Consider the following 16,071-nt stretch of genomic DNA (forward strand, 5'->3'; position numbering starts at 1 on the left):
AGGTAGTTATGATCAATATCATTACTTTCTTTTATTTCTTCTTTTTTGTAATCCTTTCTTTAAAAAAACAAAGCATAAAAACCGGGATAAAAACCAAAATATAAGCACTATAAAATACATATATCAATTATACATTCAAATGTCCCAAAATGCCTGAAGACCAAGAAATATGTGTTAGAAATAATATAAATTATTATTAGGATTCCAAAGTTGCTAAAAGCCACTATAGGAAGATCTGAGTTAAATGAGTTTTTCAACAAATATATCTTCACCATGTCCCAACCCTGTCACAATTACATGTAAATGAAAAAGGCAACAAAGTGTTATGCATATTTTTCTGGAGACATCATGTATAGTATTGTAGCTACTATTTTGGCAGTCATATTTGACTAACAGGTAACATTGTACAATTTTAAATCTAACAGCTTAATTATACACATGATAAAAAATGTAGCGAACATTATAATTTAAACTGAAGGATGTTGGAAAATATCCATGTCACACTGCCCTCTTTAGTTCAATCTTACAGAAAGAGTTCAATGTCCTGTCTACAGTGTTTAACACTGGTGTCCTTGGATTCAATTATGGGTAAACGGATTAGTTACCTTTTTTATGAGGTTTTAAGTGTTCTTTACCGCCGAAAGTGCAGTATTCTAACGTTAGTTTAAGGAGGGCTGGTCGGCCTAATGAATCCGGGTATTGGTAAACCACGCAAAAATGGGTTGATGTGAACATCAAATTATTATTATTTTTTTTTTTAAAGAAAAAGAGAGTTCTACAATAATAATTAAAGAGTTTGAATGGGGTTCGTTTGTGGTGTATTTGCAAGTATTATTTTTTTTAGCAATTTAGTTTATTCATTGATTTAATCCATGACAGTAACTACATACCGCAAAATGCTAGGCCTCTAAAAATTCCCCAGTGGTAGTTGCCAGGTTATCAGAAATTTTCATTTCAAATTTATTTTCTCCTACATTCATAATTTATTAATGATTCAAATTTTGTAGTACTGCAATTGTATACATATTTATTTTACTAAAAAATTGTCTGTAACTGATGTACCTTCCCATTGATTCATTACTGTATGTCTCTATATTCTACAGGTAGTTATGATCAATATCATTACTTTCTTTTATTTCTTCTTTTTTGTAATCCTTTCTTTAAAAAAACAAAGCATAAAAACCGGGATAAAAACCAAAATATAAGCACTATAAAATACATATATCAATTATACATTCAAATGTCCCAAAATGCCTGAAGACCAAGAAATATGTGTTAGAAATAATATCAATTATTATTAGGATTCCAAAGTTGCTAAAAGCCACTATAGGAAGATCTGAGTTAAATGAGTTTTTCAACAAATATATCTTCACCATGTCCCAACCCTGTCACAATTACATGTAAATGAAAAAGGCAACAAAGTGTTATGCATATTTTTCTGGAGACATCATGTATAGTATTGTAGCTACTATTTTGGCAGTCATATTTGACTAACAGGTAACATTGTACAATTTTAAATCTAACAGCTTAATTATACACATGATAAAAAATGTAGCGAACATTATAATTTAAACTGAAGGATGTTGGAAAATATCCATGTCACACTGCCCTCTTTAGTTCAATCTTACAGAAAGAGTTCAATGTCCTGTCTACAGCATTATTTATCTTTTGACAATTTGTGTCATACTGCCCTCTCTTCAGTTAAATTTTTTCACAAACATCATTCCACGAAGAGTTCGAATTTCTCCTAATGTAAAACCAAGCCAAGCATTGTTTCACTGTTGAGCCGGATGTGATGCACAATCTAATTATTCTTCATTTGTCACCTATGAACGTCCACACGCAGAAAGCACCCATCATAATAATTGAGCACCTAGCAAAGACAGAAAAGAAATCTTCATTAATATTGTAATTAGGAATGAATAGAACTAGAACATCTTAAAGTTGATTTCTCAAAAGTTCACATCATAATTTATTTTCTAAACCATTCATTCATCCTGTTGAAAATGCAACAAGCTTTAGCAGTTAATCATTGATTGGCTATTGCAGCATATGGAGTAGTATTGGTAAGATATCATGTATGGAATTTATTTATGTTATTATGATAAAAGGTGGTGAAGGAAATGTAATGACAGGAATTGTGCAATTAGGAAACCTAACTTAGTCATATTTGTGACAGTTCCTTCAAACATGTTCATTCATATGATTTCAATATTTTTCATAAGCAAATTTCTACCCCTCTTCAATTTCTGTCTAATCTAAGTTTAATTTAAAAAAAAAACCCCATCAATTTTTGGACAATTACAAAAAACTTTCCTGTATTCTTTTGCACAGATCCTTAAATTGGCTGGTAATCAATTTAAGGATTTAGTAGTAAAATGTCTGTGAATTGGTAAAAACTACTTTTTTCTCATATGTAATCTATTTGATCCTTTCAAATGAGCTACTCAAGTTTATTTGAATTTTTGAAGTACTTTCCTGTCTCTGTAAATGATAGTACATATTTTGAGCTCTGTCTAGCAAAATTTCCTTTTGACAACAAAATGTTGCATGTACATAAATATAGTCATTATGTGCCCATATATGGTCATGATGTGATGTCATCATGACCATATTTAGGCATGTCACATGTTTTTGTCAAATAAATTTGATAGTCTGGACAGGGCTTGATCATCTTAGCTCAGTCGGATAATCCGGTGGTAGCCACGTGTGCGCTGAACCGTGGAGACTCTAGGTCTAGATCTCTAGGTACCCGGTTCAATTCCCATCGCTGCCTCTCCTTGTGTTGCGGATGGAGTGCTGAAATTCAAGTTACGATAGCGCACCGTATTTCAGATGAGACTTTTAAGTCATTGGTTGTGCATGTTAAACAATGCAGTACACTCTTCGGAAAAGAGTAGGGGATTGTCTGCCGGTGTACTGTACACCACCAGAAGGACACCACTTTAAGTATGTCTTCTTCTTGACTTTTGTGGGCTATCCTTGGTGTTTACACCAAATAAATCCAATCAAATCCAATCTTCCAAAGTTTAGATGTTGCTTTATTTGAAAGTATGCTTGAAACTTTCTTACTCTTTTCATGGTTAAATTTAGCAAGTAAACCATTCTGTGTCATTTAAAAATCAGCTGTCATGCAATCCTCAGCTTGCCGTTTTATTCTGATCCATTTTAAGAGGAAACTGTATCGATTGCATTAAGGAATAACCATTTAAAATTCTTCCATGCAACATTACATCTTTTGAAAAGAAGAACATGAGACCAATTAGTCTCAACAAATGTTTCTGAAGAAAATTCTTTAATGATTGATTGGGCTCAAATACCTGTAGTACATGAATCAATTTAGTTAAAATATATTTCTTTTTTCTGGTACCCAATCAATGGCTCTGGAGGGAAAAAAAATGTTTCGATATGTTTCACAACTGATTTTTAGTGCCTGTTCGAGCAAAAAAAACCCTAACCGTATTCCGTTTACTTTACCGGTTAATCGCACTGAGCACTCAACAGGTGGTCGACCGTTTGAGCAAGTTTTAGCTCACGTTAAATACTGTGTAACTATTCCAGAATTAAATTTCAACTTATCCCATGGTTAACAACCCATTCTTTGTTTATTTTATACCGCTGCCACGCACAGTGCGACATGCGGGAACAATATTTGAGCTCAACAACTTATAAACGCTGCTTTAAAATCGGTACTTAGGCTAGTTTATTAAAGATTATTCTCCAAATAATGGTACATCTGTAAATCAAATGCATCATTCTGCTAACTTCGATCATCCTGCATGTGAGGAGGCGAAGGAGAGCAAGATACGCATTATGTGATTGTTTTATTTGATTAGTAGGATTACTACATGCAAATGCTGCCAAAATTTACACGGTAGGCCTATATCATTAGGCTGATGGATCATCAGTCTGCTATATTTAGATTGAACGTTGATCTATCGTCATTAATTCATGAATAAACTAAATTTTTTTGAGAACGCTATCACTAGCTATTGACATTTCTGATTACAATTTTTTTTTCTGTTAATTTGACAGGGAATCTGTCATACATAGTTTGCAATCTCCTCGTTTAATTCAAATAAAATTATTATAAATTTATAAACACTAATTTAATTATATCTATATAGACAATTTTATTAATCTTTCATTTGCTAAAAAAGTGTGCAATCTTCCCCTTTTTATTCAAATAAAAAAAATATAAATTATAAAACATAATTTAATTACATATCTGTATTAATTACCACAATCATTTCATTAATCCATCATTTGTTACATTTTATTGTTGTGATTATTTATTATATATAAGAATGATTTACTGGGACACTTGAGAGACCAGTACTTTTCTGTAAAATATATATCAAGTAAAAAAAAAAAATCAAATCAATATGCATACATTATTGCTACTGTAATTCTCTGCTACACAACGGTTGTGATAATTCAATATTTTAGGTTGTCAACAACTCAAATTAATGGTACTGTACATATGAATTCAATAATAACATAGTAAATCAAACAAGATGTATATTGGACAATTATGCTGTGAGTTGTATGGGCAATAGGTAAAAGTCCACGTACCACAATCCGTATCTCACTGGCTTGCAATGCTGCAGCCAACTGTAGCGAGTTACCGACATGGTCTTGTCGTGTCGGAAAGCCTTTAAAATGTGCTTACTCCTGCAAAAAAAACAAAAACATATTAACAATTCGGAAAGAAAGTAAGAGATACTTGAACAACATGAGTGATTGACATGTGAATTAAAAGTTGAGTGGTAATCAAGCCAATTTAATTGAATCCTGATTAGGATTTGTGTTGCAGTGGTGGCTGAGTGGAGAAAAGGGGTATAATCTCCCACCCGACAAGTCAATCCCCCTACCTGTTTGGACCACAAAGAAAAACAAATTGCTTTCCGTTTTCATTTCCTTGGTCAAAACATGACCTCCAACACCTCAAAATGGCCACAATTTTCGGTTTTTAATAGGCAAAAGCCAGGGGCTTAACTTAGTCCCCTACACCCCCCACCATGGGGTTACTCCTGCACCTGACAGGCCAGAAATCATCTGTTTGATAGCTAACACACCCATTCACAAACATATGCTGTTGACAGAATGTGAACCAAGGAATTTAAATGCAATTATCTTAACCAATCTACTGGTTTATTAACAAAATACTTTTGATCAGTAAATGTTACAAAATGCATCACTTCACAAACTGCGACCAACAAATCATTGCAACTGTCAGCGAAGTTCTATTGATATTGGATTGGATAGGAGGAAGTATGACTTTAGAGAATATACATTCTATGATGTTTAATTATGATGAACCTTTACATTGTCATCACCTAGGAGTGTTAAGCATGCTATGTAAACACTAGTTTATTTTGGTAATTGTGTATTAATATTATTATTATGTCATTACGCAATTTCTCTATCATAATATTGTTATCATGTCTGTAAGGTTCAGCCCTAAAGGAAAATAACGTATTGGTCAGGGTGCACAGGATTACGAACACATTTAATCAATAAAAAAAAAAAAAAAACAGTGAGTGAAACGCCAATTAGAAGATGAAATATAACATTTGTTACTGTATATATAAAGCTGTGTCAAAACTCTCCAGCTTTAAGTGAAAAATAGCTATGATCTGCCCATATATGGATATGGTATATATTATCATCCCCATATAGGCAAATCAAATTATTTTGCACTTACTGTAGTGTGGACAAGATTTAGTCACTAGGATTTGAACCCCAGATCCTGGAAATTTGAAAGCAAGATACATCACAGGTACAGTCCTCTCCAACATAGTAAATAAAGCCAAGTCCAGACTATCATATTTTATTTGACAAAAATATGTGACATGCCTAAATATGGTCAACTTGACATCACATCATGACTATATATGGTCATACAACAGTTTTTTTGTTAGTTGGGGATAGAGCTTTAATCTGTGGCAAAAAATAGATATCATAATTAGAATACCCAACTGGGAATTGCTTGACCATCTGACAGGCATTCAATCACAAATCAACAGTCTCTCACATAATAGTAAAACATCATGAAGAGGATTCCAGCACTATACAAATAAATGCACACAACTAAATTAACAACTAGAGCAGTCACTCCATTATTAGTACATACCGCCGCCCCATTGCCTGAACAATACGCCGGCTGTGTGTATGATGGGCGAAACTGCAGCATACCCGCAAGGGAATAAGGGAATCGCCTGTCATATTCAGCACATTATTTTCTTGAGTGCTGCAGCATACCCTCAAGATAATAATGGAATTGCCTGTTGTATTCAGGCACACTGTTTTCTTGAGTGCTGCCTTAATATGGGGGTATTCATTACAGTAGTTTATGCATAATCTTACTAAAAGACAGACAGCCCGATAGACAGCAGTGAACACATAACCTCTTTAGCGGAGGTAATTTATGGTGCTAACATGAATAATGTGAACATACATACCCGTAAAATGTAGATACAGCCAACACTGCTGTATTTTTGTCTATAACCTGTACATCAACTGATTCTAATTCTCCAAATTTGTGTGCTAACTGAAAAAACATAAAACAAGTAAATTAAAATTGTGAAATAATTGATTACATATGTTATTCATTATGGTCTTGATGATTCTGTGTGAATACATACATAATATACATTTGATTTCAAAATCAAAGCAAAGTAATATTTATTTATCAAAAGATAAATGGTAACAATATAATGTTAGGAAATTTGGAAAATGAAGGCAATATAACGGGCAAAAATATTTTTATTATTATATCATTGCATTAGTACTGTATCTCTTGTTTTATCAAATTATATTTTCATCTATTTATTGTAATACAATCAAAATAGCTATCTGCTATTTATTGCAAATTACATATTTGAATAAAAAATAAATAATAATAGCAATAATAACATAATACAGTAATAAATAACATGAAATAATGATTCCAACATATGTACTATGAATACTTCATAACTTTTTACTAAAAAAATATAAATTGTGTTAGTGCATCTTCTCTGAAGCACGACATCCATTTAGGTTAAATCAAGTCTGAAAACAACACATTACAAGTTCCAAGACAACCATCAGCTTTTATATTCCTCCTAGTTAACTTCTTGATTTGACCTACTTAAAGGAGCATTGTCAAAGCCTAAGAATTCTGTCAGACATATATTATTCCAACAAGTGCCTCCTCGTTTGAGTAAATGCCACATTAGACATGAGTTTTTTCGTTAAGCACAGCTCTTTGTTACGTACTGTGGTGTTTATTAAGAGATACAGTATGTTATACTTGATCGATAATACATACCAATTGCTTTGAGGTTTTAGTATCATCAGGAAACTATTAAATAACAAATGTTAACATTGCAAAATATCATAAGGCTATACAACATGTCATTTTAGCATGACAAAAATTTGTACCATAAGTGCCACTCATGATTAGTTCAGAGCCGAGTCACACGTACAAAAATCTTACCAAATGTAACCAAAAGTAACATTTTACGGCACGTGTGAAAGTACCTCCGTGTAATATCCTTGTAAAATCTTGGAACGTCTCGGTAGTCTTTACCAGCCTCGCTGAGGCTGGTAAAGCTTCCGAGATGTAGCATGGATGGATCTGCGCATGCGCAGGAATTCCAACACATCAACAATCTACTGTTTTTTGCAGGGTTCTTTGAATTTTCTTGCTTCTCAGACGATTCCGATCCACTAGAAATAGATAGGCCTAGTTTTTCTCAATGATGGATGAATTACCCTTGTTATCGATGTTAATTAGTAATGGTAGAAGAAGAAGATATACATAAATGAACGTCGGGATGGTGTTGTAATAGTATTATCAAGAGTCGACAGAAACGTCGGAAGCTAGGCCTAGTAGTAGTACAGTATACAGCAGTTGTTAAGGGTATTTGATTGCTTCGAATGTTTATTGTGATGGTGAGTTTAACAGTCCATCAATGACAGGGGTTCTCAACTAGGCCTAGGCTAGGCCTATATCGCAGTAGGGGCAAAAATGATTCATTAAATAAAATTGAATAAATTTTACACGACCTTGACATTACCTTACAGACGCGTGTGAATGCTTTACATCTCGGTAGGAATAACTCGGGAGATGGCTCGGTTACAATTTGTTACTTTTTGTTGAATTTAACTTCACGTGTGAATCGGGTATAAGACTCACTGCACAGCACATAGTATCAAACACTCAGGATATTTACATTTCAAAAAAGCATAGCTAACTATTATATATCTATTAAGGTATTACTGAACTCATGCAATATATATATATATATGTCCATATTTAGATCTTAAATGTTGAAATAGTTTAATCTGTTTTGAATATAATATTGTAAATCAAATTCGTTTTTTTTTTTTTAAACCATAATAAACTATACGTACTTGCACGGTTTTAACATATTTGTGTCCATATTTAGATCTTAGATGTTGAATAGTTTCATCTGTTTTTAATATAATATTGTAAATCAAATTTGCTTTTTCTAAACCACAATAAATTACACATACTTGCACGGTTTTAACATATTCATGTCCATTTAGATCTTAGATGTCGAAATATGGACATACCAGATGAAACTATTTCAACTTATGATAATGTTTGAAAATTCTGATCTACAAACAATTAGTCAATTCTGAATGTACATTTTTTTAAATAATAATAATAATGGTACACTTATGTCAATGCAATTAAATCACAACATGAAAATGTATCAGCACATTAATAAAATGTATGGTAATGGCTGTAGATCAAGAATTTATTAAAAATCCATCAACGTTAAAAGCACATTTTACGAGTACAATGCTGTGAAATCATGGTAAATATTATCCTACACCTCCTACAAAATCACAAACATCAGAGCACTTTGAGGCAGAAGAAGATATAATCTAATTGCTCTATTTCAATATTCTCCTTGCAGCTAGTGGTAAGTTACCTTTTAATGTTAATAGGCACTTGTTCAATTTTATTAGATTAATGAAAAGAGATAGTCACCTGGAGAAATCATAAACTCAGTAAATTAAGTGGATACAAGGACAATGGAAGGTTTCATATAATACCGCAATGCCAAGACAGAATTTTAATGCGAGAAGCATGCATGTGTGTGTAAAGGGGAGTAAATAGGGGGTTAGCTTGAGATATTTTGTATTTTATCCTGTATGTTCCGCACTTTTATATATTTATTTCTTTTTTTTACTCAATCTCAGTGCAATTTTTATAGGTTTTATATATTTTAAAAGTTTTACATCATTTTACGTAAAGGCTTCTTATTTTATATCATATTCATTGAATACTTATTTAGTATGTCTGTTTTATTTTGAACCTTGGAAAAGAAATTTCATTTGCCTTGTATATGACAATAAACTTGAGCTGTAGCCATGTTAAAAGATACATTTTCCCGGTCCCCTGATTGATGACAAAAAGAAGGTGCTATCATTTTAAAGATTTGTTAATTAGCAAAACCCAATTTTTTTTATCATGTGTATTATTAGAAGTGACTTAGATTGATTACTAGCCAAGTGGAGGGTCTGTCTATGCAATGATTGAAAGAAACACTATAGCCATTCTTCCAAATTGCTGTAGTTCATAAAGATAGCAAGACTGAAGTTTAAAGGCGATAGGGTCAAGCCAGCTCCACAAATCAACACCTCAGATCTTATGTAAAATCGGTGCAACAATATCCATAGCCTATTTTTGGTTCATGCACATTTTCAAGCTAATAAACATAATCAATTATACAAAGTACAGCAATGAGTTTTATTAGCTTATTCCAGGTGATATAATCTTATAATTAATTATTGTTGTAATTATATTATAATATATCATGAGATGGCATTATTAGCAAAAGGCCTTTGCCCAGCAGTGAGATGCTGTAGTTGATGATGATGATGACATTGACAATATAATTACACAGAATGACTGCTTATTTGCTGGTTTAGGCCAACCTGGTAATAACAATGAATGTGAAAAATTAATTGAAAACAATTTTTTAAATATATATAAACATGCATCCCTTTTAAAAAAGTTGAGTACTGGGGGATTTAAAAAGAAAAGGAGAAATATTTACTTTCCAATACCTGTGAGATTGTTTTCCTATATTTATTTAAAATATAATTATTTGAAATTTCACAATTATAATTTTGTTAATAATCAACGAAAAGGGCATACTGTATGTTATTTCTGACACAAATTAAATTGAAAAAAAAACCCCATTAAACTAAAGATTGCAATCTAACCTCTGAATAAGAATGAAACACAACGGTGGTCTTGTGATTATACCGGTACATTAATGGACAACCTAATTGAATTGTCAATATCACTGACACAATATGAACACGGTTGAGAGTATCAAAGACACGTACATAAAACATTATTACCGACGTTCCGGAAAGTCCTTAAATTATATTATTTACTATTTCTGGGCCAGGACATTAGTACAGTATTATACACAGGATGCATTAGATTGTTATCATGCAAAAACTAATTAATGGACCATAATGGATTCAAAGAAAGAGATGATTAAATTTGGGAAAAGGTCAAAGAACATGGCAATGGTCACAAAAATTTAATTTTTTACTACAAGCATAAAAGAAATTAATGGAATGGCCCATCCATCATACACGACATGTGTACTGTTCACATTAATTTCATTTCATTTATTTCGTTCAAAGAACATTGAAATTGACAAACGCAAAATAACAGAGAGTGAAAAACATGTGGTTGCGCCAGGATTTGCCTGCCCAGCATAAGTGATTGTGGTCATTGATCATTCAGAGGGGTTCCAGTGGCGAAGTCTTTGATAGCTCTGACAATTTAGTCAATAAAAACGATTTTCAGTAACCACACATCGAGTTGTGTGCTCTTTCTACCCAAATATCCATTTAAATACAAAAATACTTCAACATCCTACTAACACTATTAGTATTCAATATGGAACACTGTAACAAAAAAAGTCAGCTTTGATGTACTATTTATTTTTCAGTTCGGTCTGTCAAAACCATGGTCTTTGGTGTGTACAGTATATAGAACCCCTATGATTAATGACATCACAGGTCCCACCTTTGAAGAATCCACATCCGGGAGATCTGTTTAAATGAGCAAATGAACAACTAACATCTAAATGTATTTTGCTGTGCATTTGTGACAACCTTTAGTACGGACGTCCGGGAGACAATTAATAATGCAAAATATTACGGGAGACCTTCCTGCTGATTTCCAAGAGACTTCATCCTGAAACTCTGCAGGAGACTTGGGACCGATGGGCACTAAATGTGGTCTTCAGATTTCTCTAATGGGAAATGAAGAAACATTTTTTTCCGGCAGATTGCTTGCTTGTGGAAGTGCGGAAAGCCTCCCCACTGTTTTCAAGTGACTGCATCACGGGCAACATCCCTGGGCACTAAATGCGGTCTTTAGATTTCGCTATTTAGAGGGAAAATAAGAAATAATACATCAACTGTTTTAAAATGAATATACAGTTACTGCATGCTGTTATTTATTCTTAATAAAACATTTCATGGTAGCCAGACATTAAGTCCCCAAATTTCCATTAAATTACTACTAATATTGCTAATAAAATTATTGTTATTCAACTTACACAAAATACTGTATAAAAAAACATCATCTTATGATGTACATTAGCTAATATTCTTATGTGTATATATAATAACTATTTATTCAAATAAATGTACAGTTACTGCATGCTGTTATTTATTCTTAATAAAACATTTCATGGTGGCCAGACATCAAGTCCTGTACTTGTTTACCCAAAATTTCCATTAAAATATTACTAATATCGCCACTAACAATATTGTTATTCAACATACACAAAACACTGTATACAAAACATCATCTTATGATGTACTATACATTAGGTAATATTTTATGTGTATGTATATAACTATATTTTATAGCAGCCTTTAATTGGAGGGAAAATTTTCAGTTGGGTCTCCCCTAAGCATGGACTTTGGTCTCTAAATACAGGGAGTCATTAATTGGAGGGAACAGCTAATGATAAAAGATAGTATTCAACCGAGGCCACTGAAAAGTGGTCTTTAATTGGAGGTGGTCTTAAATTGGAGGGAGACCTGTATTGTAATATCCATGCACTGACGACAAAACTACTTGATTGTTTAATTATTATTTGACCTGATTTCAGCTGAAGGCAACCTATTTCTAAGAATTCATTTACTGTATCCTACGTGCTGTATACCATATGCCAATTAATACTGCCATCCGGTAGTTATTGAATTTCTAAGAATCAATTAATTGAAAACAAAATACTAATTTAAAGGTATAAAAAAAAAATGTCAATTCGCTTGCTTGAAATTTCTCACAAATCCAGTGAGATTATTAATAATATTGGTATGGTATTAACTTATACTATTAATAATGATATGTATATTAATTACATCTATTAATAATGCGAAAAGAGCAATACTGAATTTAACAGTAAAACTAATATTCAAATTATAAAATAAAATACTAATTAAAAAGTATGAACAAACTATGTCAATTGGCTTGATTGAAATTTCTCGCAAATCGAGTGAGAATATTAATAATATTGGTATACTGTAGTATTAAATTATACTATTAATAATGGTAAGTATATTAATTATACTTACTTAGGGATACCGTATTTAATAATACCAGTACTAATACGCACATGTTTGTTGAACAAACCAATTATGATGACAAACAAAGAGAAGAAATATTATAAATGTAGATGATGATGATGAAGATGATGATTATCATCATGTAGGTGTGGAATAATAATGATGATGATTATGATGATCATTACAATGAGAATGAATAAATAAACATTGTCTCTATAACAGTAGCAAGAAAAAAAAAACTGCTGATCAAAGAATGGTTGAACTCTTTGGAGTTGATGGCCAACCATGTTTTAGTTTAGTTTAAGAAGTAGGTTTAGTTTTATAGGGCTCGTTTTTTTCTTACTATTTCAACTGAAAGAGTTCAATGACCAAACGCATAGAGGGTTTTCTGCAAGATGCCATTTTAAAGATTTGTTAATCAGCAAAACCCTATTTTTTTTATCATTTGTATCATTAGAAGTGACTTAGATTGATTACTAGCCAAGTGAAGGGTCTGTCTATGCAATGATTGAAAGAAACACTATAAACATTCTTCCGAACTGCTGTTTAGTGCATAACGATAGCGAGACTGAAGTTTAAATCCGATAGGTCCAAGCCAGCTCTACCAATCAACACCTCAGATTTTAAGTAAAATTGTCTCTATAACAGCAGCAAGAAAAAAAAAAACAGCAGAACAAAGAGTGGTTGAACTCTTTGGAGCCGATGGCCAACCATGTTTTCGTTTAGTTTAAGAAGTAGGTTTAGTTTTATAGGGCTTGTTTTTTTCTCACTATCAAAATTTCAACTGCAAGAGTTCAATGACCAAACGCATAGAGGGTTTTTGCAAGATGCACTATAATCCAACTACTATTATTATTATTATTATTATTATTATTATATTATTAAAACCTACCTTAAAGGGAACTTAGACAATGGAGAAATGAGAGAACCATTAAAAAAACAACGTTAAGGGGAAAATAACACAAAATATATTCCCCTTAAGTCCAATTTAGGCCTAGTGAAATTATTATTAGTTGTTAGAGTCAATGTTGACAATAACAATACATAATAATTTTTGTCTTAAACAATCCGAGTTATAGAAATTACTATGAACTGGTCTGATTTTGACAGTATAAATTTTGCAAGATCATGATAGTTGGTGGCAGGAAGGATGCAGGTTGGTGTCAAGTACTTGGCACATCCTCTATTCCAGCCGATCTGGTATAGTCTCAAACGGAACCCGCTGTAAAATTAGCAACTGTAATACAGATCTATGAGTTTGAATGAGGTTATAAAGGGCCACCATCTTTTTCACACATAATTTTAGCTACTATATTTACTTGTAAACTAGCCAGTACAATATTAGCCCTTTCTCGGTAAACCATTACAGGTGAAAATAGAAACAGGATGAAAAAAATTTTTATATATAGATATTTTAGGCTGAATAAAAATACAGTATCAATTTTTCATTCTGTATAAATCACTAATTCATTGATTTCCTTGCTTTGGTTTATTTTTAAAAAATTTATTTTTATTTTTTGTGGCGTACAGTATATATTTGTGGTATGGATTGTCTCCATTTCCATAATTTATTTAGCCATCATTAGGTACAGTACTACTACTTTAAAACCTTAAGGATTTAAACACGTTAGCTGACAGTGATGAGGATACTTGTCAAAACGGGGGTAATGATAACATTCTAGCGTTTATTACTTCTTTCGTATACATTGTAGAACCAGAGACTTAACGGCTGGTAGTTCGGGGAAGATATACCTAGACGATAATGTACAAATGATGTATGTATGTTTGTTGTGTTATGTTACTGGCAGTACAATCGAGTGGCACAAGTGGGGCGCCCTTTGAACATATACCAATCTTGGCATAGTCAATAAAAAGTGCTGTTTAATCGTCCCTTAATATTTTCCTGCCAATCCATTAGACACATCATTTTGATGATATATGACCAGATAAAGTTTCAAAAATGTATGTTTGTACATGTAAACTTGTTTTGGCACACGGGAAGGAACGAACCTTAAAAAAGGTCTGGCTGTCAACGTGTTAATTTAAATACTTTAGTTTGCAAACAAGATTAAGTTAAGTACATTTACGGACATTTTTCAGGTTTTAATATTTTTTTGTGTAGAATCTACTGCTGGAGTTACTATACTTGGAAGGTGATTTATTCAACTGATAATTATTAATTAATTAATTAATTGATTGCTTGATGCTTTGATTTTAATGATTAACTGATTGATTATATTAACCAGTATTCAAATTCTGAGATAAAATATTCAGAAACCGCACAAAGCAATGGTCAATGCTATTAGACATACCACAAAATTACAGGCTTAAGTCCAATAAATAATTAAAATATATCTAAACATACTGTATATAAAATAATTACAGACCAAGGTGTGGCGAAATAAATCACATGAGAAATTAAGAATAAACAAACAAATGACTGAAAATGATGAACTAAATATGTAGGATTATAAACAATAGTATGACAAAAATGAACATTTACAAAAGCAAAACAAAGAATAAAAATGTTATAAATATAAAGAAAAACTAATTACATATATTTTTCTAAAGCAGGTCCCTCACTGCCATTTCCACAAACTATATTCATTTGCAATTACCTTACCTCTTCAGCTGGGGGCAAGGGATTATTACCCTTGGCAACTACATACAAATGACTGAAAATGATGAACTAAATATGTAGGATTATAAACAATAGTATGACAAAAATGAACATTTACAAAACCAAAACAAAGAATAAAAATGTTATAAATATAAAGAAAAACTAATTAAATATATTTTTCTAAAGCAGGTCCCTCACTGCCATTTCCACAAACTAATTTCATTTGCAATTACCTTACCTCTTCAGCTGGGGGCAAGGGGTTATTACCCTTGGCGACTACATACAACCAGTCAGGTCGGTGTGATTTAGGGTCTTCCCCATCAATCTTCTACAGAATGAAAAGAAGTGTAAAGGCGTTAAGCGGACATACAGGCAATAAAGCTGAACAGTAAATTGATTAATTGAAATAAGAACCTGTTTTTAATAGGTTTGAACTTTATAGGTATTCATCCCTTGCTGATGTTCACTTCATTTCTAGATACAGTAATAGATTGTATTGAGCAGTGAGCTGCGAGTTAAGTGTCCGGAACTTCCTATATTGTTTGCGTCCTTCGGCAAGGCACTTCATCTATATAACCTTAGGTTTTTGTATCTCTGCTCCCAAGAGTATAAAAACTAGTAGAATGTGAATGATTTCAAATGAACTTTAGTCGGTGTTGAATTACATGCACAAATTGCAATGTCAGATCCAGCTAGAATTCAAAATATAGGGGTCTAGGGAGGGACTTTCATAGATTGAGTGCCCCAACACGGTAGGGACTGAGGTAAAGAAATTTATGATCATGGCACTTTTCAATGGCCGGAAATGGTGCTGTCGGACA

At 32.4% G+C, this 16,071-nt stretch overlaps 1 protein-coding gene across 1 annotated transcript in view; it reads right to left on the reverse strand.

The window, feature by feature from the left end:
• Positions 1-1,107: 1,107 nt before the first annotated feature.
• LOC117105264 overlaps positions 1,108-16,071 on the reverse strand; it is a 35,787-nt gene continuing 20,823 nt past the window's right edge. Inside the window, exons 3-6 of the mRNA XM_033246355.1 lie at positions 15,489-15,578; positions 6,465-6,553; positions 4,576-4,674; positions 1,108-1,873 (exon numbers count right to left, since the gene is read on the reverse strand). Of these exons, the coding sequence (XP_033102246.1) occupies positions 1,816-1,873; positions 4,576-4,674; positions 6,465-6,553; positions 15,489-15,578 (336 nt within the window). The 3' untranslated portion in view covers positions 1,108-1,815. The remainder of the gene's footprint in view (positions 1,874-4,575; positions 4,675-6,464; positions 6,554-15,488; positions 15,579-16,071) is intronic.

The sequence above is a fragment of the Anneissia japonica genome, unplaced genomic scaffold, assembly GCF_011630105.1.
Source record: "Anneissia japonica isolate Jap-2015-1 unplaced genomic scaffold, ASM1163010v1 scaffold287726_len2788222_cov184, whole genome shotgun sequence".
In the NCBI taxonomy this organism is placed as follows: domain Eukaryota; kingdom Metazoa; phylum Echinodermata; class Crinoidea; order Comatulida; family Comatulidae; genus Anneissia; species Anneissia japonica.